The sequence below is a fragment of the Arvicola amphibius genome, chromosome 4 (genome assembly GCF_903992535.2).
Source record: "Arvicola amphibius chromosome 4, mArvAmp1.2, whole genome shotgun sequence".
Taxonomy (NCBI): domain Eukaryota; kingdom Metazoa; phylum Chordata; class Mammalia; order Rodentia; family Cricetidae; genus Arvicola; species Arvicola amphibius.
Window position 1 is genome coordinate 24428941 of NC_052050.1, and position 26789 is coordinate 24455729.

At 42.7% G+C, this 26789-nt stretch overlaps 1 protein-coding gene across 1 annotated transcript; it reads left to right on the forward strand.

Annotated features, from left to right (window-relative positions):
- Kpnb1 (karyopherin subunit beta 1) lies at positions 1-26440 on the forward strand. The gene is made up of 22 exons (XM_038326887.2): positions 1-156; positions 254-312; positions 2233-2415; positions 6068-6268; positions 7202-7354; positions 9050-9109; positions 9758-9847; positions 10298-10408; positions 12149-12250; positions 12986-13210; positions 14729-14920; positions 16210-16340; positions 17805-17952; positions 18213-18284; positions 19535-19679; positions 21561-21643; positions 22240-22347; positions 22657-22800; positions 22916-23021; positions 23677-23791; positions 24496-24657; positions 25291-26440. Coding segments are annotated over exons 1-22 (2631 nt in total). The 5' UTR covers positions 1-116; the 3' UTR covers positions 25292-26440.
- The last annotated feature ends 349 nt before the right edge of the window (positions 26441-26789 follow it).

Sequence of the window (26789 nt, forward strand, 5' to 3'; positions counted from 1 at the left end):
CCCCCACCCCACCCTCCCTTCCCACCCGACCCCCAACCCCCATCCCCAGTTGGAGCCGCCGCCCGAGACGCCGGGCCGTCGTCTTTGGAGGAGTCCCCGCCGCCGTCACCTCCGCCATGGAGCTGATCACCATTCTCGAGAAGACCGTGTCTCCGGGTAGGACTCGGGGCCGGGGGTCGGGCTGAGGTGATTGCGGTGGGGGAGGGGGTGGCCCCTCTGACCCCGCTGCTTCTTCCTATCCCTCCCCTCCCAGATCGGCTGGAGCTGGAAGCGGCGCAGAAGTTCCTGGAGCGTGCGGCTGTAGAGAACCTGGTGCGTACTGCCCCGCCGCGCCCCATCCCGCCGCGTCCCCATCCCTGCGTGCGGGCCTTCCCGCCCTCCTGGAGGCCCAGGCCTCAGGAACCCACCCCGCCCCATCTCGTCCCCCTCCCCCCCCCTCACCGCCCGGTCCAACCTAACCCCGCCATCGGGAAGCCGGTGGGTGTGTCCCGCCCCGGGCCCTGCGTCTGGCCAATGGCGAGGCGCGCCGGGGTGACCGCTGGCCAATCGCCGCGCGGCCTGAGGGCGGCGGTGCAGCGGGAGGGAGAAAGGGAGGGAAGGGAAGTTAGGTTGCATGGCGCTGCGTGTTCAGCAAGGGTGGGGGTTGGGGAGCCGGGCCTAGGGGCCATGTGGAAGCTCTGCGCCCTGCTGCCTGCCTTCTACTGGCTGGAGCCGGCTTTTCCTTCCTGTCCCGTGGCTCTTGTGGCCGTCTGCACCTACTTCTCAGAGCCCTACCCTTTCCCAGCTCCCTTGGGCTGTGCTCAATGGCCACGCCTGGCACCCGACCACCTCCGAACCCACTGCCACTATTTTTCCCCTTTCGCGCGGTTATCCCTTTCCTGAGCTACTCGTGCGTGTATCTTATGGTTTGGACTTGGATCATTAGAGATTTCATCCTTAGGGATCTGTATCCTGACCAGAATCTAATGTTCATTCCTGAGATTTGACCTTATCTTCTGAAGAAATCACAGAGGTGTAATCCCGTTTAAGAAGTGTATTTTTAAAAAAATACTGACCATTTGTAGGAAAACGGAAATGATTTAAGTATTCTCTTTGCTATCCCTCTTCTTCTTGGGGGTGGGGAGCTGGTATTGAACATCTCTTAAAGTTAGTGATTCAAAACTCACCTACCAAATGTGGACCTTTATGATAGTTTGGTTAAAATAGTAACATCCTTAATGTGACGAGAACCATTTATACAAACCCCTTTTCTTTTTGGTATTTAGGTAAGGGACTTTATCTTTTATCTTAACCCCCTTCAGACATTCCTTGTTAGTGTAGACTGAGAATTCCCCTTGTGGTATATTCTTTGGCTGATTTTCAAAAAGTCCTTTATCTTGCTTCAGTGACAATATAAAATAATAAAACCTTGGGAATTACCTCCTGTGTTTTAAGAGCTTCCCCTCCCCCCACCCGTGTGTGTGTGTGTGTGTGTGTGTGTGTGTTAAAAGTTTTAAAGTTGTTTTTTGGATCTATACCTTAAAAAGTAAGTATTTGGAGGATTCCCTGTTAGTACAAAACACGAGAGGGCTTTTGGTATGTTTTGCTATTAAATAGAAAATGCTTTTTTTTTGGCAACCTGTCTTGTCATTTTTATCTTCATTTTTTTCCTGTTTCTGAATACTATTTATTACTTTTCCTTAAATCCATTTTTCTGAACACTCAGAATCAGACTGCAGATGACTAGGCCCTGACATCTGTTTGAGGCTTACATATATTTCTGTTACAGAGGTCACTTGTACAGGAGAAAACTGCCCTGAGTATTATTTTTTTTCTCTAGATTTTAATTTTTTAAAGAAGTGTACACCAATTTTCTCCCTCCCATGTCCTATCATCCTGCAAATTTGCAATACTGGGCATTCTTACAGGTACATGGGGAAACTTGTACCTAGGATAACCCACTATCAGGTTGTCACATTTACTTTAATTCTGGGGAGCTATCAGATTTGTGTGCAATCTTGGTAGGAAGATGCCATCTTTTATATAGTAAGTAATGTTTTTACAGGAATTGCGCTAAAGCGGGGTCTTTTTACATTCCTTAGTTTGTTTGGGAACCTTGAGTGTTAAATCTAGATTTCCCAGTTTCCTGAGATATTTTGATTTGATCTAAATTTTTGTGTGTGTCTTAGTAGTTGAATGTTTTACAGGGAAGTTGAGATTTCTGAGGTTGACAAATTCATCTGTTTTTAACAGCCCACGTTCCTAGTGGAACTGTCCAGAGTGCTGGCAAATCCAGGAAACAGTCAAGTTGCCAGAGTTGCAGCTGGACTACAAATCAAGAACTCTTTGACATCAAAGGATCCAGATATCAAGGCCCAGTACCAGCAGAGGTGGCTTGCTATTGATGCTAATGCTCGACGGGAAGTCAAGAACTACGTGAGTAACTGTCGTGTGGCCTACGGAACGTCTTTGTCATTGCATGGCGTAGAACTTGACAGTGCTGTCTCTTTTTGCTTCATTTAAAACCTCTCACTGTGGCAAAGGTGTCTGCCAGTAGGTTGAGTTAGCTGACTAAGGTGACCTGCAGCAGTTTGGGATCTTCATTAGTGTTGAAGAAACACGGGTTTTGGTGCTGCAAATCACTGTCCCCTAAGAAATTTCAATAATACTGAAATTTCTAAATATCACGATAGAGGCTTCTAGGATCTATAAAGCCTCAGGTGTTCTCCTTAGGAGCACACAAGAGAACAATATGTGTTTGGGATCTCTGGAATGAAGTTGAGAATTCTTCCCATAACTCTCCTGTTGCTCAGGCTAGCATCAATCAAATTCCTGGTCTTCATGTCTTCACTTCATTGCGCTCTGATTGATGTGTGTGTGTGTACGTATGTATGTGTAGATATACACATATGTGTGTATATATAGTGTGTGTGTGTAGAAAGAGAGCGCGCGTGACAAACACAGTGTTAAGTACCAGCTGACCTTAATTTACACTATAGTAAAAGGGGGAACTCTTACCTTTTTACCTTTATCCTGAATGCTGGGGTACAGGTGTATTCCACCATGCTTGGATTTTCAGAGACATTTTTAAATATCTTCATTTTTATTTATGTGTCTTTATGTTTGGGTGCTTTTGGACAATAGAAGGTGTCTCATCCCCTGGAACTTGAGTTAGCTTCCTTTGTTAGCCATCAGGCAAGGGTGCTGGGAACTGAACTCTCGGGTCCTTTGGCAGAGCGGGAAGTGTTATTGATTGCTGAGCTATCTCTCCAGCACAATCAGACAGCTCCTGTTGAGCTTTGGTAGCTAGTTCCTATATAATGTCAGAGGGAGCATTAAGTGATGTTTGAGTCTTTCAAATGTAAAGAGTTGCAAATGGGATTACGGCAATGATGCATTTATTTATCTATTTACTTATTTGTTTATTTTGGGTCTGGGTCTCAGTACACTAGGCTGACCCCAAACTCACAATCTACCTGCCTCTACTTCCTGATTGCTTAGATCTAAGGTGTGTTCCAAATTATGAGAAACTTCCTTGAGATCTCAACACTGTGGTTGAGATGATGAATTTTAATGAAAATACAGTGTTCTTTGCTGTTATCCATCATGGTATTTTTGTGAGTTTTGCTGTTGTTGGATTCTCTAAACAGCTGTGCAGCCATAATTTGTTCTGTGCATTTAAGATGGATATAAGAGAAATTTTTGTATATTTAATGTAGGTTAAGATTATGGGCATCATAATTGCTGGATTTAGATGCCAGCTGTAGGCAGATTAATATCCTTTGAGTCCGATGCTTTCCCAGTAGTGACCCTTATTCCTTTTTGAGTCACGCTTTCTAGTTCCTGTTACTCAACCCTCAAGGTAGGAAAGTAACTTATTTTGACTCTCCCTTGGAGTGTATAATGATGTTTCTGTCCAAATTGTTTGTTCTTAGAAATGATATTTTTCCAAAGTGCTGTATTTAGGCAGGGTCTCACTGTGTAGCCTTAGCAGGCCTTACTTACTAGGTAGACCAGGCATGCCTCAAACCCACAGGTGCCTATGAAGGACAAAGGTGTTGGATCCCCCTGAAATTATGGTCCTGGTGAACTGCTCAATGTAGGAGCCCAACTTGAGTCCTCTGCAAGTGATGTGTGCACTCTTAATGGCTGAGCCATCTTTCTAGCCATGTACAATATTTTATTTCCCTCTTTTATTTGTTGGACAGAAATGAAATATTTTTTTTTTAAAGATTTATTTATTTTATGCATGAGTGCTCTCTTGGCATGCCAAACTTTATGTCAGATGGAACATTAGATCCCACTAGAGATGGTTGGGAGCCACCATGTGGTTGCCAGGAATTAAACTCAGGTAACCTCTGGAAGAACTGGTGATTCTCTTAACCACTGAGCCATCTCTCTAGCCCCAATAAATGAAATATTTTATGATTAAAAAAATCTCTTTTTTTTTTTTTTTTTTTTTAGTTTTTGATTTTTGAGACGGTTTCTCTGTAACAGTTCTGGAACTAGCTCTGTAGATCAGGCTGGCCTCGAACTTACAGAGATCCTCCTGCCTCTGCTTCCCAAGTGCTGGGATTAAAGGTGTGTGCTTTTGGAATTGGTACTGTCACTGTGTTCCTAGACTGGCTTCTGCCACATACATGGTAGTCCTCATACCTTACCTTCCTTAACCTAGAGCTGGGCATCTGCACTTTGGGCTGGGACTTCAATCAGATTGAATTATTCCCATTCTGTCCTGATAGTTTACCTCATTTTTATTTGTTTAGTTTTGTTTTTGTGGTTTTGAGAAAGGATCTCTTTGTGTACCCCAGGCTGGCTTTGTACTCACATTGTTCTCCTGCCTCAGCTGTCTAAGTGCTAAGATTATTGGCGTGAATTGACTGTCCACCACTTTATGTCTTTGACGTACAATTTTTTTTTTTTATATTTATTTATTACGTATACAATATTCTGTCTGCGTGTATGCCTGCAGGCCAGAAGAGGGCACCAGACCTCATTACAGATGGTTGTGAGCCACCATGTGGTTGCTGGGAATTGAACTCAGGACCTTTGGAAGAGCAGGCAATGCTCTTAACCTCTGAGCCATCTCTCCAGCCCCCTTGACGTACAATTTTTATTGACATTAATTCCACCTCTATTGTTCCTAGAGAGCAAAACTTTCATTTAAGATCAGAATTATTTGTTATCGGGTGGAGGCTGACAAAGATATTACGCCATGTAAGAGAAATAGAGTTCATACTGCCTAATAGCTATGCAGTGGGGCACTAAATGACCTGACCCAGTGAGCAGAGCTGGCCTGAATATCTGGCAGCTTTTCTTTGTCCTGTTCATGCCAGGAACAGTTAACTGTTTGCCTTTGAGTGGGCTGATGGTTCTTACTGAGTTCATGGTCTGAATTAGCTGATCAGGTAATAATGGTTAACTGTGGACAAATTGTGGCTTTATTCTTAATCTGAGCCTGTGCCATTACCCTGTATAAATGCTGTGTGGCTGCCATTTCCAATGAGACATGTTTAGTGACAAGTGGGTCCCCCATTTGGCATCACCAACTACTTCTTGGTGAATTTTGTTTCTTAGGCGTACAGAACTCTTAGAACTCTGAGAGTGCAAGTTATGTAATAGTTGAATTTTAGATTTTGGTGACATTTAAATGATAGTGTCACTCAACCCTAAGCCTTTTTGTATAAGTCAGTATTGGGTTGTCAGTGACCAGAAAGGAGGTTTGTTCATGTCTTTGATGAGAAAATCACTTTCTTGAGTCTTCAGATTAGGTTAGTGTACTGGGAATTACATTCCCCTGGGTGCTCCACAGCTACACATTCCATGACTCCACCTTCCTGTCAGTGAAACTCTCTCTCTTTACCACCAAGTGCCCAGAAAATGCGTTTTGCCCCCATTGCACCCGCCTTACTTTGCAGTTTGAGACAGGTGTTTTTGAAGTGAGGCGTGAGATCAGAAGTTCATTTGGCTGGAGACTGGTTTGGATAGTCTTTTTGTGGGGCAAGGTGAACAAAAATCAGGCACATGATGGTGTGCAAAATATGCTCAAAGAATGTTACAAATTGTTGTGTCCCCCCCCCCCACCCAGGTTTTACAGACTTTGGGCACAGAAACTTATCGGCCTAGTTCTGCTTCGCAATGTGTAGCTGGTATTGCTTGTGCAGAGATCCCAGTAAACCAATGGCCAGAACTCATTCCTCAGCTGGTAGCCAATGTTACAAACCCCAACAGCACAGAGCACATGAAAGAGTCCACATTGGAAGCTATTGGTTACATCTGCCAAGACATAGTAAGTATTTGCCTACTGCTTCTAGTTTATGTACTTTGAATCTTTACCTGTTACGGGAGTGGTACTAGGAATCTATCAGATGGAAACACCAACCTGCTGTAGTGCTTATGGGAATACTTACTTTGCACCTGTATTCTCAAATTACTAGTTGTGCTCTGAAGTAAGGAACTTGAGGGTCATGAACTCTGAATGGGACTGTTGGGTTGCCTCGCATTCATGAGACCCTTAGGTATAATCTCCAGCACAAAAATAAAAAGAACAAATGGAGAGTGAAAATCCATATGAAATACTTTTTTGTTTTGAGACATCTCTTATAGTCCAGGATGACCTTGAACTCCCTACAGTCTTTATTTCTCAAATGCTGGCTCAGGGTTCCAGGTACTGTGACTGTTGCAGTTGCCTTTTTAATTACTGCCTGGAAGCCAGTTTCCTCACTTGCTGTAGTTGGTTCAGTCACTATATCCACAGAAGTCTTAGATGGAGCCCTCTCTGGACTGTTGCTGGTGAGGTTTACTCTTCTTGGTATCTGTTCAGCATTGGCTTATTACATGGCCCATAACATTTACCTGAACTTAGACATCTTTAGATGTTTTACCCAAGTCCTTGACTCTACTAAAGCTTTATTTTGTTTGTCAAAGGCAGGAAAAGCCACAAGACACTGCCATCTCTGTGTATACAGAAAGGGGAAAAGCCAATGCATCCTGTGTCCAGAGACATGTTAAGAAGTCAGGGGTGATGGGTTTGATTTGTTTCAGTTTAGTTTTGTGCCATTCTGGAGTATTTTGTGGGTAATTTGCAGAACTGTCCCAGATGGAAATGTGTGAGAAACGGTCAAAGTCATGGAACTCCCTTAGGTAGATTTTATAGTTAAAAAGATTGGTGATCAGCTACCAGCGTGTTGTTATGACCATTGTATCTCTCTGCTTGTTTTAGGACCCAGAGCAGCTACAAGATAAATCCAATGAGATTCTGACTGCCATAATACAAGGGATGAGGAAAGAGGAGCCTAGTAACAATGTGAAGTTAGCGGCTACTAATGCACTCCTGAACTCCCTGGAGTTCACCAAAGCAAACTTTGACAAAGAGGTATGTTTCTCCGACACATGATAGTTAACCTGTCAGAGGGTGAGGAATGGAGCATTGGTTTTATTTTTAAGATTAGAAAGTCCTACCTTAGAAGCATTCATCTCCAGTCTAGTTGAGGTTTCTTGTTAAGTATCTCCGTGAAATCTACGTCTTAATGAGGCCAGATTCATCATGGTGACCAATTTTCAGTGTGAGGTCGTTGTAGAAGCGTTCTTCACAGTGTTTCATCTGGCAGAACTAACTGTATATCTACCTGCCTAGTGATTAAGCATGAATGGAATCAGACTGCATTTGCCCATGTGGGAGTGGCACACAGTGAATCAGGCAGAGGACAACTTTAGAATCTGTTTTCTCCTTTCACCTTTACATGGATAGGTTCCAGGGGATTGAACTCTGGTCAGCAGACTTGCACTGTAAGTGCCTTTTCCACCAACCCGTCTCACCAGTCTAGACATGCCTTTTTGTAGCTAGGGGTTTTCTTTGTTTGCTTGTTTGACTCTTTATTTGTTTTTTAAACTTAGCATAGTATCCTAAAGACTCATCCATACATGACAATTTTCTTTTTAAGTCTGGGTAAGACTTCCTTCGTATGAATGTTCTGCATTTTGCATACTGAGCCATCCATTTTGGGCTGCTTCCACCTTTTGGGTACTGTGAACAGTGCTGTTGTGAAAATGTGTGTGTGGATGTTTTTGAGAGCTGATTTCAGTTCTATTTAGCTTATAGTCAGAAGTGGAATTACTGAACCATATGTTCTGAAACTATTTTTGGGTTTTTATTTGTTGACACCTAGGCTCAGGTTTTTTTCCCCCATTTCTTAGCCTTTAAGTAGAGTAAGATCTGGGGTGCCACAGCGAACTAATGTGTGTGTGTGGTTTATTATTTATTTGTTTTATTTGAGACAGGGTTTCACTGTGTAGGCCTGACTGTCCTGGAACTCATAGAGCCACCTCTCTTCCTAGTGCTGGGGTTAAAGGTGTGCAGAGCAGACTAATTTTAATTGGTTTAGAAGTGTAGTTTTCTTTTAGATCACAGGTGACTTAGGAGGATAACAATGAAGTTCATACTTTTGTTCTTCCTTTACCACATTTGATGTGAATTTGTCAATTCACAGAAAACAAATTTTGTCTCAAATCAAATGTTCTGAATATTAATTTTTTTTATTTTGGGGAACAGGGTCTCCCTATATAGCCTAGGTGACCTACAACTCATTATAGAACATGCTAACCTCAAACTCATAGAGATCCCCCTGGCCTCTGCCTATATGCATGTAATACTGTGTCTTCCTAATCTTAAAATTTACCTATGAAGAAAGTGGTTTTCTACGTTGGGTTTGTTCTCTCTCCCCCCCTCTCTCCCTCCTTCCCCCTCCCCCTCCCTCTCTTCCCCCTTCCCTTTCTCCCTCCCTTCGCTAGCGTTGTTTAAACCTTGTGACCTACATCTTTCTGCCTTTCTGATACCGTGTTTGGGGAGGTCACCTTGGGAATTAAAAGATTAAAGACCTCCTTAGAGGGAAGGATCATACTGAAGACACCAGAGGAAAACTGATTATAGCCCTTACTGCTTTCAGGGAAGAGTGCTAGTTGTACCAGAGGTGTTGTAGGGCCTTGACATAGTGACAGGTTTTCTTTGTAGAGTCTTGAAGCCTTCCTGCATGCATTTAATGCATTCCTAACGCTCTTTACTCTTCTGCAGTCCGAACGGCACTTTATCATGCAAGTGGTCTGTGAAGCCACACAGTGTCCAGATACAAGGGTAAGTTTGTCACTTTATGAATTCCTAGGAAATGCTGGCTCTGTCATCCAGTTTGAAATTTAGGGAATCAATGAATTAAAACAAGGTTTGACTAATCTTAGTAATGAAAGTTTTTCTACAGTGGAGACTATTACCATCTTAAAAATTGAGAAGGATTTTTTGGTTTGGTTTGGTTTTGGTTTTTCGGGATAGTGTTTCTCTGTTTAACAGTCCTGACTAACCTGGAACTCATGCTGGACCAGGCTGGCCTCGAACTCACTAAGATCCACCTGCTTCTTTCTCTGGGATTAAATGCATGCACCGCCATTGCCCAGTGAGAAGGAGGTTTTGATCACCTTTGCTGATACAGTACCATGTGTTGTTCCTGTTACTATTTTCATTGTAGACATTGTAATGGCATTGCTGTTTCTGACCTTAGTGAAAGGAGCATCTTCAGTTTAGGTAGCACTAGCGAGGTTAATCCTGCTGACTTTCCAGGCATTGGTAAAAAACATGTTGGGTGCAGGATAAGAAGAGGTAGTGAACAGCAGAGGGAGGGAACAGATTGATTGGGGCCAAATGACAACATTGTTCAGGTACCCTTAGTTCATTAAATCTACTTGTGCAAACTACTAGTTACTTAGTAACTATTTAATCTGTCCCTAAAAGGTACGAGTGGCTGCTTTACAGAATCTAGTGAAGATAATGTCATTGTATTACCAGTATATGGAGACATATATGGGTCCTGCTCTTTTTGCAGTAAGTATTATATGTAATTTGAACTTGTAACTAGTTGCAAGGCTCATTTTTAATTGCTATTTTGTAATTCTGTGGGTTTTTTAAAACTACTATTATGAAGTCGAGAAAATTACTTGAGTATGGGTGTTAGGGCTTGTTATTTATTTTTGTGAGACATTGTTTCACACTGTAATTCCAGTTGGTCTGTAATTCAGCTATGTAGTTCAGGATGGCCACAAACTGAGCAAACCTGCTGTGAGCCCTGCCATAAATGGTAAATTTACCAGTGGTGTAAGAAAATGAAGTTATTTTGCAAGTCTTTTCTCCTTTTTGTTGCTGTTTACTTCAGACTAAACGTCATAATTTTATTTATATACCTATTTATTTTAAATCTTGAATGTCTAGTTACTAAGGATTTCTAACTTGAATACTTGTGATCTGGGATATATGTTTTAATTTTTTTTCTTTAAGATCACAATTGAAGCAATGAAAAGTGACATAGATGAGGTGGCCCTACAAGGAATAGAATTTTGGTCCAACGTCTGTGATGAGGAAATGGATCTGGCCATTGAGGCTTCAGAGGTGAGCCTGGGGTGAGCCTCTTTGAGAAGAGCTGCTGTTCTGCCGAGATCTTACACATTTCGTTTGTGGGTATCATTCTTCTGGAAGCCTTCCATTCTGACAGGATAATGGTTTTTCTGCTAGTCAGACCCCCTGAGAACTGAGACAAACAGCTTATGTTTTTGCCAGTCTCAGGTATTCATGCTGATAATTCTGATGTGAACACAAGGGGGCAGCAGGTTGTCAGCCTATTGAGGTGGAAGCTGACGTGAAGTTTTTTTTCTTTCTGAAATCTTAATGCATGCCTAAGATGCGTCTTTGATAACTTACTGACTCTGAAGGAGTCCGCTATGCAGAAAGGCTGTCTTTATCTCTGACTTGGATCTCGACACTGAAGCTCTGTTTTCCTACTGCCAGTGTGTTCCAGCAGTCTTCCCCATGCCCTGACTTTATGGAACTTGTTAATTATTTTTTTATTGTGCATTGCTGTGTATGTAGTCACCAGAGAACAATCTCAGGTGCTATTCACCTTGTGTTGAGGGTTTTGTTTTGTTTGTTTTTTTTTTTTAAACTTATTTATTTATTATGTGTACAACATTCTGCTTCCATGTTTGCCCACACACCAGAAGAGGGCGCCAGGTCTCATTACAGATGGTTGTGAGCCATCATGTGGTTGCTGGGAATTGAACTCAGGACCTCTGGAAGAGCAGGCAGTGCTCTTAACCCCTGAGCCATCTCTCCAGCCCTGTTTGGGGTTTTGAGGTAAATTATTTCATAGGACTTGGGACTTGCTGATAATGCTGACAACGGTGAGACCAGAACTTACTTATCTCTGCACTGCAGTGCTGTGATTATAAGTTTGCAAGTCATACTTCGTTGGGATTTTTGTTATTTTGTTTTATTTTTGTTTTCAGAACAGGGTCTTGCTATGTAGTAGCTCTTTCTGTCCTGGAACTCATAGATATCCCCTTGTCTTTGCCTCCCAAGCCCTGTAATTAAAGCATGTACCACCACTAGACTCAGCAGCACACCCAGGTTTTTTGTTTTGTTTTTAATGTGGGTTCTGGAGCTGGAACTCTCTAACCCTAAGTCAAACATTTTACCATCTGAGTTAATCTTCTCATCCCTAGATATCAGATTATTAATGTGAATTAAATTTTTTTAAATGTATTAAGGAATGATCCTGACCCCCGACCCCTTTCTGGGTTTCTTTGTATAGCCTTGGCTATGACCCTGAACTTCTGATCCTCTCTTCCCCATCTCTAAGTGCTGGGATTCTAGTCCATATTACTGCGATGCCTGATTTATGCAGTTCGGGATTAAGCCAGGGTCTTTGCGCATCCTAGATAAACACTGTAGCACCTGAGCTTCATTGCCAGTTCAAGAATATAATTCTAGAGCTGAGCGATGGCTCAGCGGCTAAGTGCAGCGCATGCGAATCCTGAGGTCCCGAGTCCAGTTCCTCTCACAGAGTGGTGTGGGCCATCTGTCCCGAGTGTGCCTGCCTGCCCACACCCTCTTGTGGCGTGGGGGGAAAAAAAGAATATAATTCTAAAGGCTGACTTGGTCTTTAATAAACATGTGTATAATGCATAGATAAATGCATAGGTATGCTATGTAGAGCTCACTGAGGTTGATAAAAGTGTAAGCAGCATCTCCAAATGTTACAGTTAATGTTGACATTAGCCTTACATATGTTTCAATTCTCACTGTGTTTCTGTAGTGCTCATTGCAGCCAGCTTACTTTGTATTTCTTGTTAGGCAGCAGAACAAGGACGGCCCCCCGAGCATACCAGCAAGTTTTATGCCAAGGGAGCACTACAGTACCTGGTTCCCATCCTCACACAGACACTAACTAAACAGGTGAGCCTCTTGACTGGACGAGTGAGAAACCTTATTTAGGGTGGGTTGGTTCCATGTGGAATGGTTTCCATGGAGGACATTGGCAACCATCTGATGTTCTGTTGAAGATGACTCAGGAACTGAGGCAGAGTTGTCTGTGAAGAGAGTATGCCTGAGCATCCTCTATTCCTTGGTTGTGAACAAATCACACACGCTCTGCTTTCCTGAGTGCTATGGTGATAATGAGACGTAGTTCAGTAGTAGGAGGAGGAAATGCCTGGCATATGCAAGACCTGCTCCCCTCTGCCTCAGAGAAGAGAAGGAAGCTGCAGGTGTAGAGGTTGGGTTAGGGTTAGCAGATATGTCTGCTTTATATATTGACAGCCAGTCCCAGGTCTTTGTAAGCAGTCTACCAACTGAGCTACATTTCCAACTCCTGTTGTTTTGAGACACAGGATCTTTGTACACCTGGTTAGTCTCAAACTCATGACAGTCTTCCTTCTTCGGCCCTCAAGTGTTAGTGTACCCCACCAGGCTGGCCAGTTAATCCTTGTATGTAACTGGAGTGTCTTCATCTGATTGCTTCTTAGGTTGACATAAGCTATATAGTGAATCTTGGAGAGAAATAGAAAAAAAGTTTTGTTTTATTTGATCCATGAACATTAAACTCTAATGATGCTTGGAAGTATGTAGAGAGCCTGTTTGAGTGACTTCATGGATCGGGAAAGCTCACCTAATGTCACATTCTTTCACCAGGATGAAAACGATGACGACGATGACTGGAACCCTTGTAAAGCAGCCGGGGTGTGCCTCATGCTTCTGTCTACCTGCTGTGAGGATGACATTGTACCGCATGTCCTTCCCTTCATTAAAGAACATATCAAGAACCCTGACTGGCGATACCGGGATGCAGCAGTGATGGCTTTTGGCAGTATCTTGGAAGGACCGGAACCTAATCAGCTCAAACCATTAGTTATACAGGTAAGGCTTAGGGAAACTTCAGACTGGAAAATGGAATGGTGTAAGTGTGTATCTGTGTGCATTTGCATGTATATTAATTTAAACTGTACGTAATCAACCTCAGGCTATTTCCAAATAATGGATTGGTAGATAGTACAGGCTTAAAACCTACATTCTTATGGAGACAAATGGGTCAGGAGGCCAAGGCCACCAGCCTTAGCTAGATAGTAATGAAACTAACCTATGCTGTTTGGCACTCTGTCTGTCTCACTATTTATTGTTGCCTATCTTATTAAGGGTAAAATAGGTTTAACTTAAAATTAAGTCATGATCCAAAAACTTGAAAAATGAAGACCAAGAAAAGTGTCAACTTTAATATGTTCTTCTCCAATAACACTCATACCTCAAGACATTGCATCTTTGTTTTCTGTGCTCTTTGGACAACAGGTTGGAGTTGATATATCCCAGGGTTAGCCTTGAACTGGTGACTACTGCCTTGGCTTGTGAGTGCTGGAGATATAAGCATAAGCCTCTAGACACAGCCAGCTCTAACTCCAGCGGTCATAACATCTTCATATTTCACTTAGCCTTCCAAGTAAATGAGAATTGCAGTGCGGAATACTGTATCCAGTTACCCTATGATTTTTCTTAATAGGTTTTTCATCTTAATTATTATTCAGAGTCTCATGTATGCCTCAAATTAACTATATGGCTGAGGCTGGCTCTTTGCTGCAGATCTTCCTGCCTCTGCTACCCAAATGTTGGGGCATACAGGACTGTTCCCATAGTTTTTGTGATAGTATTATTATTCTAGTCTTTGAGCAAAATTGACATTTATGTAATGATAGTCTTGTAGAAATGTGTTTATTTTGCTGGTACAAATGATAGAAGACCTCATTGTAATTGAAATTTTTGCATAAAGAACTGAGTCCAGCTAGAAGCTGGTGCCATTGTGATTGCTTCTTGGGGTCACTACCTGGTTAAAATAATTTCTAATTGACTGAAAGAATCCACTATAAACTCTTTAATAAAATCCTGTATTGGGAGTCAGTGAAGGGAGTAGAACTCTTCCCCACCTCCTTCTCTTGGTTTATCAAGACAGGGTTTCTCTGTGTATTCCTGGCTGTCCTGGAACTCAATCTTGTAGACCAGGCTGACTTCAAACTCATAGAGATCCACCTGCCTCTGCTGGAATTAAAGGCGTGTGCCACCACCACCCTGTGGGAAGAGAGCATTTTACAGTCTTTTTTTGTTTACTGTTACTGTTTTGTTTTAGAAACATCTATTTTCAGAATATCTTCATCGTATATTACATTAAAATTTTCTGTCACTATATGGGGAAAGATGTGTTTTTATTTCAGATGCGGTCTGGCATCAGATTTGTTACGTATATAGCTGCTGATGGCTTGAATTTTGCATCCTCCTGCCTTCATTTTCTAAATGCTGAAATTATAGTCACGTGCCACACGGACCAGTAGTATTTCTTTTGAATAGTAGTCAGCTCGACTTTCAATTTGTTTTGCTTTATTGCATTTACAGGCTATGCCTACCCTAATAGAATTAATGAAAGACCCCAGTGTAGTTGTTCGAGACACAACAGCTTGGACTGTGGGCAGGATCTGTGAGCTGCTCCCTGAAGCTGCCATCAATGATGTCTACTTGGCTCCCCTGCTGCAATGTCTGATTGAAGGCCTCAGTGCTGAACCCAGAGTGGCTTCAAATGTGTGCTGGGTAAGGGATTTTCTTCTGGTGAAGACAGACGCTTGTCCTCAGCCATTGATAAGGAGATGTGTGAGAGAAAGGGACCTACCTCACTGGAAGACCTGTTCTCAATCTTGTCTCCTAATATCTTGAGTTAGGATCTAGGTAGATGGCAGCTGCAGAGGCCAGTGGAGCTGGTGACTGACATTGGTTGGTCCCAAAGCACTTAAAGCGGGAGGCAGGAGACTCTCTGTACTTGGCTTTTCTCCTTTCATTGCTTTTAGACAAGAAGTTCTGATTAAAACGGAGTTTTTGCTACAGAAAGAAAAGAGAGAGGGATGGAAGCAAGAGGAGGTGGTCAGACTCTGCTGAGTCACTGTAGGTCCCTAAGTGAGTAGACAGAAGGGGATTGCTGAAAGACTGCCCTTAGGGCGTTGGGCAGATTACTAGGCTGCATATACAGTGTTTCTTCTTTTTTAAAAAATTGTTTTATTTATTTATTTATTTATTTTGATTATTTTATTTTCTGTATTGAGTGTTTTGTCTGTGTGCGTTTATGGGCCTGGTGCCTCCAGAGGTCCAAAAAAGAGCATCAGGTTTCCTAGAACTGGAGTTTATGAGTACTGGGAGTTGAACCTTTATCCTGCAAAACAGCCAGTCCTCACCCATACTTTGAAGATAAGGTCTCACTATGCAACCCAGGCTGACCTCAAAACCAGAGAGAGATCTGCCTGCCTCTGACTCCCGAGTGTTGGGTTTAAAGATGTGCGCCAACACATCTCATCTGGTCCTTCTTGCTTAAACTTTTAGATTTTTTTTTTCTTCTTTTTTAAATTATGAGTGTGCACTTGAGTGTCACATACCCTAGAACTGGAGTTCAGATCTGCCATGTGGGTTCTGGGAATTGAATTCAGTCCCTCTAGGAGAACAGTTAGTGCACTTAACCACTGAGCCATCTCTCCAGCTCCCCCCATATAGAAATTTAATACACATAAGCAAAGGGTGCTTATATCACCAGTCCTGATGAATTCTCATTTGTAGAGTCTCTGATGTTTTTCCTGTTGAGAGAAGTGGGTGTGCTCCCTCCAGAAGAGAGTATCAGGTCCCCTGGGGCTGGAGTTAGAAGCAGTGTGAATCACCTGATGTAGGTGCTGAGTAATGAGTTTTTCTTGATGACCTTGACAGGAAAAGTTGGAGCTTTAACAGCCATTAATTGTAGGTTAGAGAACACTGTTCAGGGTATCGGGATGGGGAGGGAGATGAGAGAATCCTATAGTGGGGTTCCCTCGGGACTGATCTTAAGTCTCTCTGCATTCCAGGCTTTTTCCAGTCTGGCTGAAGCTGCTTATGAAGCTGCAGATGTAGCCGATGATCAAGAAGAACCAGCCACCTATTGTTTGTCTTCTTCATTTGAGCTGATAGTTCAGAAGCTATTGGAGACCACAGACAGGTAACCAGTAATCCTTGGAAGCCGGCAACAGCACGGCTAACGCCTGTTTTTTAGAGCGTAAAAACTGGGACATGACACAGCACAGTACCTTCTCAGGAGAAGTTTAAAGTGTCCTATAGTATGTTAAGTATTTAAAAGAGATAGAGAAACAAAGAAATGATGACTGCTCCTTTTAGAACTGATGAGATTACAGTTGATAATACACATCTGGAAAGGCGGAGGCAGGAGAGCCTCAAAGCCAACTGTATGAGCACTCTGCCTCAGAACACCCAAACCCAAAAAAAATAATTTTTTAAAGAGAGTAATTGATAAGAGAGAAGTCCAAGAGTATTAGGCACATCACACTCAAGTCAGTCACTGTTGCTCATATGTTTCCTTTGTGACTGCTCAAACAGTTTTTTGAGTTAACCTGCATTTGTTCGGTTCTACCTCAGGCCATTATTTGGCTCTTCAATTTTAGTTTGATCGCTTACAAAAACTCCCTTCCGTTCTATGTTTTTGGTTATTGTTAGAGTGTGTATATGTGAGAGAGTAGGCAGTGTGCCGTGTGTATACTTGAAGGTGGGGGCAGCTTGTGGAGAGCTGCTGTCTTTTCACTGGAGGTTATGGAGCTGTCTCACTAGCTCTCATTAGACACTGTAGCCGTGTCTCGAGAGCACGAGTGCAGCATTGGCTCAAATGACTTTTGATTTTTTTTTTTTTTTTTTTTTTTTTTTTTTAAGGCCAGTCAGTGGTGGTACATGCCTTTAATCCCAGCACTTGGGAGGCAGAGGCAATCGGATCTCAGAGTTTGAGGCCAGCATGGTCTACAGAGAGAGTTTGAGGACAGCCAAAGAGACACAGAAAAATTCTGTCTCAAAAACAAAAAGGGAAAAAGGGTCTTTTAGCGTAATCCTGTCTGTCCTGGAACTCACTGTGTAGACAAGGCTGACCTTAAAACTACTTTGTGTGTGAATGGTGCACATGTGGAGAGATGGCTCAGAGGTTAAGAGCATTGCCTGCTCTTCCAAAGGTCCTGAGTTCAATTCCCAGCAACCACATGGTGGCTCACAACCATCTGTAATGGGGTCTGGTGCCCTCTTCTGTCCTGCAGACACACATACAGAGAGAATATTGTATACATAATGAACAAATAAATATTTAAAAAAGAAAAGAAACAAACCAGGACTTCACTTTTTATCCTGTGATGGTCTCAGATTCTAAGCAAGGTCTCTGAGTACCAGGGTTTTAGGTGTGTGATATCACACCTATGGTTCATTGGTATCTTTTTGCCAAGTTCAAACCTGGTTTGCCATCATACCATTTTTGGCTTCTTATTTTACAGTATTGAATCCATGGCTGTGTCTTTACCCCTGAATAACATCCCCAACCTCTTGGTTTCCTGTTGTTGAGGAAATATGACTGCTTTACGAACTCCTTTTCTGTTTCTTCTCAGTGAGGCCTTTTTGTTTTGTATCCTTATAGACCTGATGGACACCAGAACAACCTGAGAAGTTCTGCATATGAATCTCTAATGGAAATTGTAAAAAACAGTGCCAAGGATTGTTACCCTGCGGTGCAGAAGACCACCCTGGTCATTATGGAACGACTGCAGCAGGTGCTTCAGATGGAGGTGAGACCAGGGAGTGTTGTGTCCTGGGGAAGGTGGGGGTACTTCTGACTTACACAGAAGCGTTGCAGCCCTTGGCATAGCCTTAGGTTCAGTCACCAGCATCAATAGCCAAGAAGCTTGCAGCTTACTGCCTGCTTTGCTTGCCCCTGCTTCTGCTAGTGCTGCTCACTGTTAGCATTTTAGAGGCTTAACTGATGGTCCTGGAAATTGCTGCAAGTGAAAGGTTTCCATGAGAGCATGGTTTTTTTTCTTTTCTTCAGTCCCATATCCAGAGCACATCAGACAGAATCCAGTTCAATGACCTTCAGTCTCTACTGTGTGCAACTCTTCAGGTATGATGCCATTTCTCACTCATTCTCTTTTCTTAACGGCTGTTTTGCCTACATGCATGTCTATTCACCGTGTGTGTGAAGTGCCTAAGAGGGCCGAAAAGGATGTCGGTGCTTTTCACACTGGAGTTAGAGATGATGTTTTCACATTGGAGTTAGAGATGGTGTGAATTGGCATGTGAGTGCTTGGAATGAAAACCAGTTCTTGTGGAAGACCAGCCAGTGCTGTTAGCAAATGAACCTTTTGAATCCCTGACCTCACTTAATACCTTAAAGAAAGACAGCCATTTTATTGTTATGACAGATTGATGAGCACACAGACCTCTGAAATATAATTCTGTCCAGGAGTTGTAATCAGAGAGCTTTGATCTGTGACTGACAGAGTGATTCTCACTTTGATTTGTGTCTGTCCTGAAAGATCTAATTCGTCTTTGTGACGATGGGAAGTGTCTCAGTGTATAGTCCCTCCAGCTGTACATCTGTCATGTGTTGACAGCTTTTACTCTTGTTTCTTGTCCAAACTCATCCTGGTCAGATGTGGTTCACTTAGTTAACAGTATGGCCCTGGGACTAGAGTCCTAACTCAGGCCAGTCACTGGCGTATGCAGGGCCCTAGGCTCAATCCCTGCATTGGCAAAATAAATGGCTTACACTTGGTGGCCATCTTTGAAACATTACCTGATGTGGCATTTATGACGCTTTTTTTCTTTTCAAAGATTGGCTGTGAATACTGAAATAAAATGTCAATGCTGCTTATCCTTTTCCTATCAGGACAAAAGGAAAGCTCTGGAACTTCTGAAGCATAAGCAGATACTTTATTTTGGTATTGAGGCACACTTGGTGGTCTTACCTGTGAACTATGTTCAGATGTCATATTTTAAGGGTTAGTGATAGAACCTTCTCATCCAACACAGTGATCCAGTGGCTTTAGATGGAACACATACAGGAGTGAGGAGAACAGTTTGAGAACAGTGTGTGAAATTGGAAGGAGTTGTTATGGTCATTTTTTCGGACTGATTCTTCAAAAGTGCAAGCCGTAGGGTTTTGATTTGTATAATAGCACCTCCAAGACATACCCTTTTCGTAAACTGAAATAATGTGTCATGCTAGTAAGACTGGGGTGTAGAGGGTAATGACGGTTCTGTCTGACAGGCAGAGGAGATGATGTTTTACATTTTATTTTTTAAAGAAAAGGCATAGTGCCCTGATTTGAGGCTTTGGAATTAACAGATCCTGAATTGTTTATTTCACAGAATGTACTCCGGAAAGTGCAGCATCAAGATGCTTTGCAGATCTCTGATGTAGTCATGGCCTCCCTCTTAAGGATGTTCCAAAGCACAGCTGGGTCTGGGGGAGTGCAAGAAGATGCCCTGATGGCAGTTAGCACACTGGTGGAAGGTTAGTGAGCAGCAGAAGACAGGGACTGTATCCTCAGAGTGCGGGGGAAAGGTGATGGTTGAATTGACATGTATAAATTATATCACTGCCTTCCTTGCCAGCCTCCTTAAAGTAATGGCCAGCTAGCTAGTTTAGCATCTCCATCAGATTGGCAGCCGCCCATCAAAGGGTTCATCAGTTTCCTTCTTCTCTTGCAAGTAAACTTGTAGCCAGGCAATGGTAGCCTTTAATTCTAGCACTTGGCAGGCAGAGGCACATGGATCTCTGCGTTCAATGCCTGGTCTACAGAGTAAGTTCCAGGACAGATTGCAAAGTTACACAGAGAGAAAAACCCTGTCTCAAAAAACTTAAAGAAAGCCAACTTGCTTTATTAAGGTTTTCTCTTGTTGACGGTAAGGGAAACAGAAGAAAGATTCTGGTTTCATTTCTGCCTTTGGTACCTTCGGGTCTGGATTATAATGCTTTGCGCTTGAATAGATTATCGGACTTAGTGTGGTATGGAATAAACTATTACCTGAGTTTTAGGAGTTGATTGACTTTTGTGGTTATATATCTAACTACAAAATTGCTTTAGGGAACACTTCAGACTTTTTTTTAAGGGTATTCAAAACATTAAAGAGTACATTGAAACTCTGGAATGCTTCATCAGAGGTGAACTTTAAGTGTACTGCTAAGGCCATTATTAAAGTCCACTATTTTGAGGACCAGTCCTATTTCTGGAATAAACAGTCTATGTTCAAACCAGGTGTGATAGTACATGCCTATAGTCATACACTGAAGGCAGTGGCAGAAGAATTGTGAGTTTGTCCCAGTATATTATATATAGTGGGTCCCTTCTGGGGAAAGACCAAAAATATGCTGAGGATATAGATCAGTTGGCAGAGTATTTAAGGAGCCGAAACCCCTGGGGTGCCCCCAAAATAACATAACCTGTATAGGGATACACACCTGTTTCCCTAGCTCTCGGGTATTGTTGGCAGGAGGATCAGGAGCTTAATATCTCCCTCTGCCACGCTGGGCTACATAGTAATTCAAGGCCTGCCTGGGATGCGTGGATCTTGCTGGGGAGAAAGCTGAGCACACACCTATAATCCAAGCATTTGGGAAGCTGAGACAAGGGCATTTCAAGTTCTGGGGACACCTTAGCTACAGAATGTGACCTTTTTCCAAGAAAATAAAGACGGTGCCTAGAAAGGTTCCTCATTGCTTAAAAGTGCTTGTTGCGCTTGCAGAGAACCAGAGTTTGAGGCCTATCACCCATGTGATGTGACTTACAAACAACTATAGCTTCTTGTGGCTTCCATGCACACACATAGATTTAAGACATAAATAAGAAAATAAAAATTTTAACAATTAGAATGATGGGAGTGGGGTCGGTAAGGACCATTCCAGGTGCTGTAGTCTGCAACTCTATCTGCCCTGCCTTTTTCCTTTCTCTCTTTGTGCTATGGATTGAACCTAGGACCTTATCTATCTTAGCCAAATGCTCTACCACTGAGCTACACTCCTGCCTTTGTTTCTTTTCCTGACTGGCTTGTTTAGTCCTTGCTGTGACTGACTTTATTTTGAAGCTGGTTCCCATGGAGGAGGGGGAATAAAGCAACAGAGCTGACTCGGTCGATGAAAAGTTATTCTTCCCTTAAGTCCATGCTCTTCTGTTATTTTAGCTACAGTAAAATCTCATTCTGATGAGCATTGACATTCTAAGTTGTGTGAATTTGGCCCTTCCAACAGTTAGAAAGCTTGAATATCTTCATGGTAGAAAATGATTAGTAAATCAACACATTCTGCCCAACATGTTGAACAGTGAATATGTCCTGGGTTACTTGACTCATGTATCCTTTGTTGCTATGATTAGCTAATTGTTTGTTCCATTAACAGTGTTGGGTGGTGAATTCCTCAAGTACATGGAGGCCTTTAAACCATTCTTGGGTATTGGATTGAAAAATTATGCTGAGTACCAGGTAGGATCTGCTTTTTAAAACTCTTTGTTTGTTTGTTTGTTTGTTTGTTTGTTTGTTTGTTTGTTTGTTTTCACATTGTTGAAAATCAGACTTGGAGCCTGTGTGTGCTAATGCTGTGCAAATTGCTTAAACTGCGAGATACATTCCAGCCCTCAAAATCATATACTCTCACTAATGCGGCATAGAGTAGTCCAGACAAAATCAGGGTTCTGAAGCCAAGTGGTTTCCCCTTTTGCATTATTTGTATCCTTAGCGTCTGCATTGGAGGTAGTCTGTGAATAGCAGGATATTGGATCTGCCAGATAGAGATCACAAGATGGCAGCCTGAACAGTCCTGATTAAAGGGCAGCTGCCAAGTTATGTCACCACTGCACTGTTTTCCGTGTTCTGCCACCTCCATTCTTTCCTGCTGATAACTCAGGCAGCCCTGGTTTAGTTCTCTTGCTGAATCTGGTTAAAATTCTATAATCTCCACAAGGGAAGCTTGTGTTCTGATTCTGGTTCAAGTGACGAGGGACCATTGACTAGGTAAAGTAATGCTGTACTCTACTGGAAGCCTTTTCTGTTTGGGAAATCGTTTCCTTGATTCTTTGCAGGTGTGTTTGGCAGCTGTTGGCTTAGTGGGGGACTTGTGCCGAGCCCTGCAGTCTAACATCTTACCTTTCTGTGACGAGGTCATGCAGCTGCTCCTGGAGAACTTGGGGGTGAGCGTTTCTCAGGCTAATTGGCCAGTCCTTGAAGAAGTTATTAGTTGAAAGATTTACATCTCAAGGTCTGTGACAAGGAGCTGTAGGTTCCTAGAACATTGTTTGCTTGCAAAGAAGAAAATTATTTATTTCCATAGATCTAATGTTGCAAAGTTAAAGTAATGTGTGGTATACTTGGGAAGTGGTAAAGTAAATATGTAATTTTTCTATCCAGAGTAACTCAGTTTTTGTGTCTCAAGTTTCTTGGGTCTTCAAATTAGACAAGATTCATGTTTATAAGTTCCCCTTTTCTCTTTTTCTTGTTAGAATGAAAATGTCCACAGGTCTGTGAAGCCACAGATTCTGTCTGTGTTTGGTGATATTGCTCTTGCTATTGGTGGAGAGTTTAAAAAGTACCTAGAGGTTGTATTGAATACTCTGCAACAGGCCTCCCAAGCTCAGGTGGACAAGGTAAGCGTGGGCTGTCTTAATGGTCTTCTAAGACCAACTCTAACAGCAGAACTGTTTATGGTGCACCTCTTAAGGTGGACGCTTTGACAGAGGTTTTATTCTTTGTCTCTTCCAGTCAGACTTCGACATGGTGGATTATCTGAATGAACTAAGAGAAAGCTGCTTGGAAGCTTATACAGGAATTGTCCAAGGATTGAAGGGAGATCAGGAAAACGTACACCGTTGAGTATATAGCCCAGCTCCCGAAATCCATTGGCCAGGGTGCATCTTACCTTTGTAGCTCACTGGTGAATGAGCACCTGCTACATCCAGGAGGAACTAACAGAGAAGTGGTGCCCTAGTGAACAGAGGGTTTGGGGAGGCAATAGACATTGGTGTTTTCCCTGTGGGAGGGGTGGTGGAGTGCAGACAAAGCTAGGGCTGCATGACGTGGTAGCTAAGCTCTGCCACTGAACCACACCTAGCTTTGCCTTTTTTAGGAGTCTAATGAGGCTATCAGGAAAGTGCAGAGGTGCCAGTGCTCTTTATTGGTTGCATGCAGCTCAAGCCCACAGTGGAGGTTGTGCCTTTTGTGCTCCACTTGTGGCACAGAACTCGGTGGTATGGGGGCATTTTCCACTGTGTAATGCCTTGTTCTGTTCTTGAGTACACAGAAATTCTGTTCCATGTGGTTACAGAAGGAAAATTTATCCCCCTCTGTGAATTTGAAGGATATCCTTCTAAACTGAAGAATATTTTTTTGGTATCCTCTGTATAGCTGGTTATCCAGCTGGAACCCTGCTGCTATTGGGGTAGACTAGCAGTGGCCATATTGAAAAGAGGCTGAGTCCTGTCTAACCTGGGACAGTTTAATCAGACCTCCTCTTTCCTTTATAGCGGATGTAATGCTGGTACAACCCAGAGTAGAATTTATTTTGTCTTTTATTGATCACATTGCTGGAGACGAGGATCATACAGATGGAGTCGTAGCGTGTGCTGCTGGACTGATAGGGTAAGTTATGCCTTCTCCCACAGAACCAGAAGTGAGTACAGAGAAAATTGGTTTTGTTTTGCTCTTTTGCAGTGCTGGTGATGAAACCCAAGGCTTCTTAAAAGTATTATATCTTGTATGCATGTATGTGCATGGAGGTCAGAGGAAGCTTGGGATTCAGTCCTCTCCTAAACCATGTGGGTCTTGAGGATTTGACAGCAGGCAGCATTACCTACTGAGCCTCCTCACCAGCCTCTTCTGAGATTCTGAGTCCATGTTGGGACATAGCGTCACAGCTCATAGGCCTTATTCTACTTCCTTTTTCTTCTTACTTCTTTTGAGAAGGTCTTGATGTGTGGCCCATGCTGATGAAACTTGTCAGCTTCTTCCCCGTTATTGACTTGATGGGATTGTGCCGCCACACTCAGCTATTAACATTGGCTGGGTGTCCTTCTAACACTTGAAGTCTTTTAGAATTTTAAGAAGGGAATGAGCTAGGAGGTGGTGGCACGTGTCTTTAATCCCTCTACTTGGGAGACAGATGCAGACAGATTTTTGTGAATTTGCGGCCAGCAGGGCTACACAGAGAAACCCTGTCTTGAAAAACAAGAAAAGAGCTGAATGACGACTAAGAAACGCATCGTTGTCTCTGCCTGGTTTGGCAGCATCAACCACGGTACAGGTGTGACCAGGAAGTCATCCTCAGGTGTGTTTGTTTTGCACAGGGACTTATGTACAGCATTTGGGAAGGATGTACTGAAATTAGTAGAAGCTAGGCCAATGATCCATGAATTATTAACTGAAGGACGGAGATCGAAGACTAACAAAGCAAAAACCCTTGCTACGTGGGCAACAAAGGAACTGAGGAAACTGAAGAACCAAGCTTGGTAAGATCTTGACTTAGCTCCTTTGTATCTTAGGAGGGTACATTTTTTTTTAAGGGCTTTATTAAGAACTTTGGTAATAGCTGCCTATTGGTTATTTTATTAACACTTTTCTGTACCGGCTTCCGAGCGGGCCTTTAATCGGGTGTAATCTTGTCTAAGCTGAACATTTGAGTCCTTGTGAAGGACAACAGAACTCAGATCAAAATACTGAAAATATTTTGAAACCTAATAAATCCCTCACCTTTTTTTCTCTATTCCCTTCTCCGTGTCCCTTCCTTTGTACTAGGAATCAAGCTTGGGGGCTGGGGGTCTCTGTATGTAGCCTGGCTAGCCCCTAGATCTTGGCTCTGCCTCCTATGTAGTGGGATTAAAGGTGTGTGCCTCCTTGAGTGTTCATTTATTGATTGCTTGGATTGCCTGGAATTGAACTTACGACTCCACATGCAAGGAAGCACTTTTCACTAGCTGTGGTTGATGCTTACTTATGGCAGCAGGTAGATGGTACAAAGGAAGACAAGAAAGTTATCAGTCTTTGAGAGTTGGCAAGTCCCATTCAGACTTAGGGGTAGTTAGTTGTAGGAGTTAGGGGTGTATGTGACCACAGGATTGACCTCTTCATCCATTTGTTTTTAGATCTGGTACCATTGGGATGATGACCTGAGACCCCCACTGGAAATCTCCAATCTTTTGAAAAACCCGGAAGTGAGGAGTGTGCACGGATGCTGAATGTTTGGGAATGAGAGGATGAGTGAGTGAGGCGTGAAAACACCACATTGAAAATCCTGCCACAGCCGACAACAGCAGCGCTGTTAGTGAGCTAAGTAAGCACTGACTTTGTAGACAAACATAACATCAGCCATCTTGGAACAGAGAAACAATGGATTTACTTACTTATTAAAAACGAAAAAGCTGTCTCTTCCCAGGGGAGGCTAGAACTAGCTTTCCTGTCTTGGCGGTGCCGAATGGGATGACAGGTTTGGGAGAGGAGGACCTGGGTTCAGCTGTGGGGCTGTATTGTAAAAGGCAGCCTGGCCTTTGCTACTGAGGAGAAAGATGGAGCCCGGGTCTTGAGCCCACCTTCACTGTACCGTTGCACTTGGTACTGCACATGTGCCTGTTAGAAGGCGCGTGGGGGATTTCAGTCTGAGAATGAGTGTGTGTGAGTGAGGCGGTGTCCACATCTCAACTTCACGTCTTTGCAGTTTCTCTTCCCAGAAAACACAGGGGTTTGATGTTGCATTTCATAAACTAACTGAAGTTCTGGCTACTGATGCAGCACAAGAGACATGTTTAAACAACAAATGAGGAAAGACGCTCTTTTTAGGTTTGGTTTGGTTTCATTTTTAATTATTCTAGGGAAACACTGACGAATGGTCAGAGCTCCTGTCCTGATCTTTTCATCAAGGCGCCTTTCCTGATACTGTGGTTCAGCTGTGGATGTAGCTGTGGGGGGAGGGGGGAGAAAAGAAAACTCTGGAGTTAGAGGATATAGAAAAATAAAAGTACAGTTGTTACAAATAAAATGCAGACTTCAAAGACAGAAAAAGCCACAACCCAAACCAAATTTAAATACTCGAAAATTGGCATCACAAATAAGCTGTCTCCTGACTTACATTGTGGCAGTCTGAATGCCCCCAGAAAACTGTGCCAAAGAGTTTAGAGTACAAATGTACAACAAAAGTAAATACACACTCAAAACCGCAAACTTCAGGTAACTATTTTGAATTGCAAATGACGAAAATTTAATGTTGAACGATCTGATAAAATAACCATTTGGAAACTGCTTGGCCTTCTGTTCTTTTCTTTGATTGACTGCAATGCGGTATTGGTCTCTTGCTGCACTTCAAAACCAACTAACCAATAAGACAAGTGTGTGTGTGTATATACGTATACACACACACTAACGACAACTGTTGTGATGAAAATGGCACTAGGAAAAGGTTATATTTTTCCACTGATGTTAAAATGAATAAAATGGTGTCAAACATTCCCCTGCTCACACGCTTTAGTATTTTTTTAAAGTGTGATGTGCTGTGATTACCATAAATCAGAATTATTTTCCCTTTTACAAGGGAACAAGGCACCCTGAATTTTAGTCTTTCAGCAATAAGAAATGATTTCTGTGAGCTGGC

Excerpts from the sequence above, each read along its gene's own strand:
- Kpnb1 (XM_038326887.2), top strand. The coding sequence starts at position 117 with ATGGAGCTGATCACCATTCTCGAGAAGACCGTGTCTCCGG. Across the intron at positions 9,110-9,757 it reads CACAGTGTCCAGATACAAGG|GTACGAGTGGCTGCTTTACA; the intron begins GTAAGTTTGTCA and ends TGTCCCTAAAAG. Across the intron at positions 22,348-22,656 it reads TGCTCCTGGAGAACTTGGGG|AATGAAAATGTCCACAGGTC; the intron begins GTGAGCGTTTCT and ends TTTTCTTGTTAG.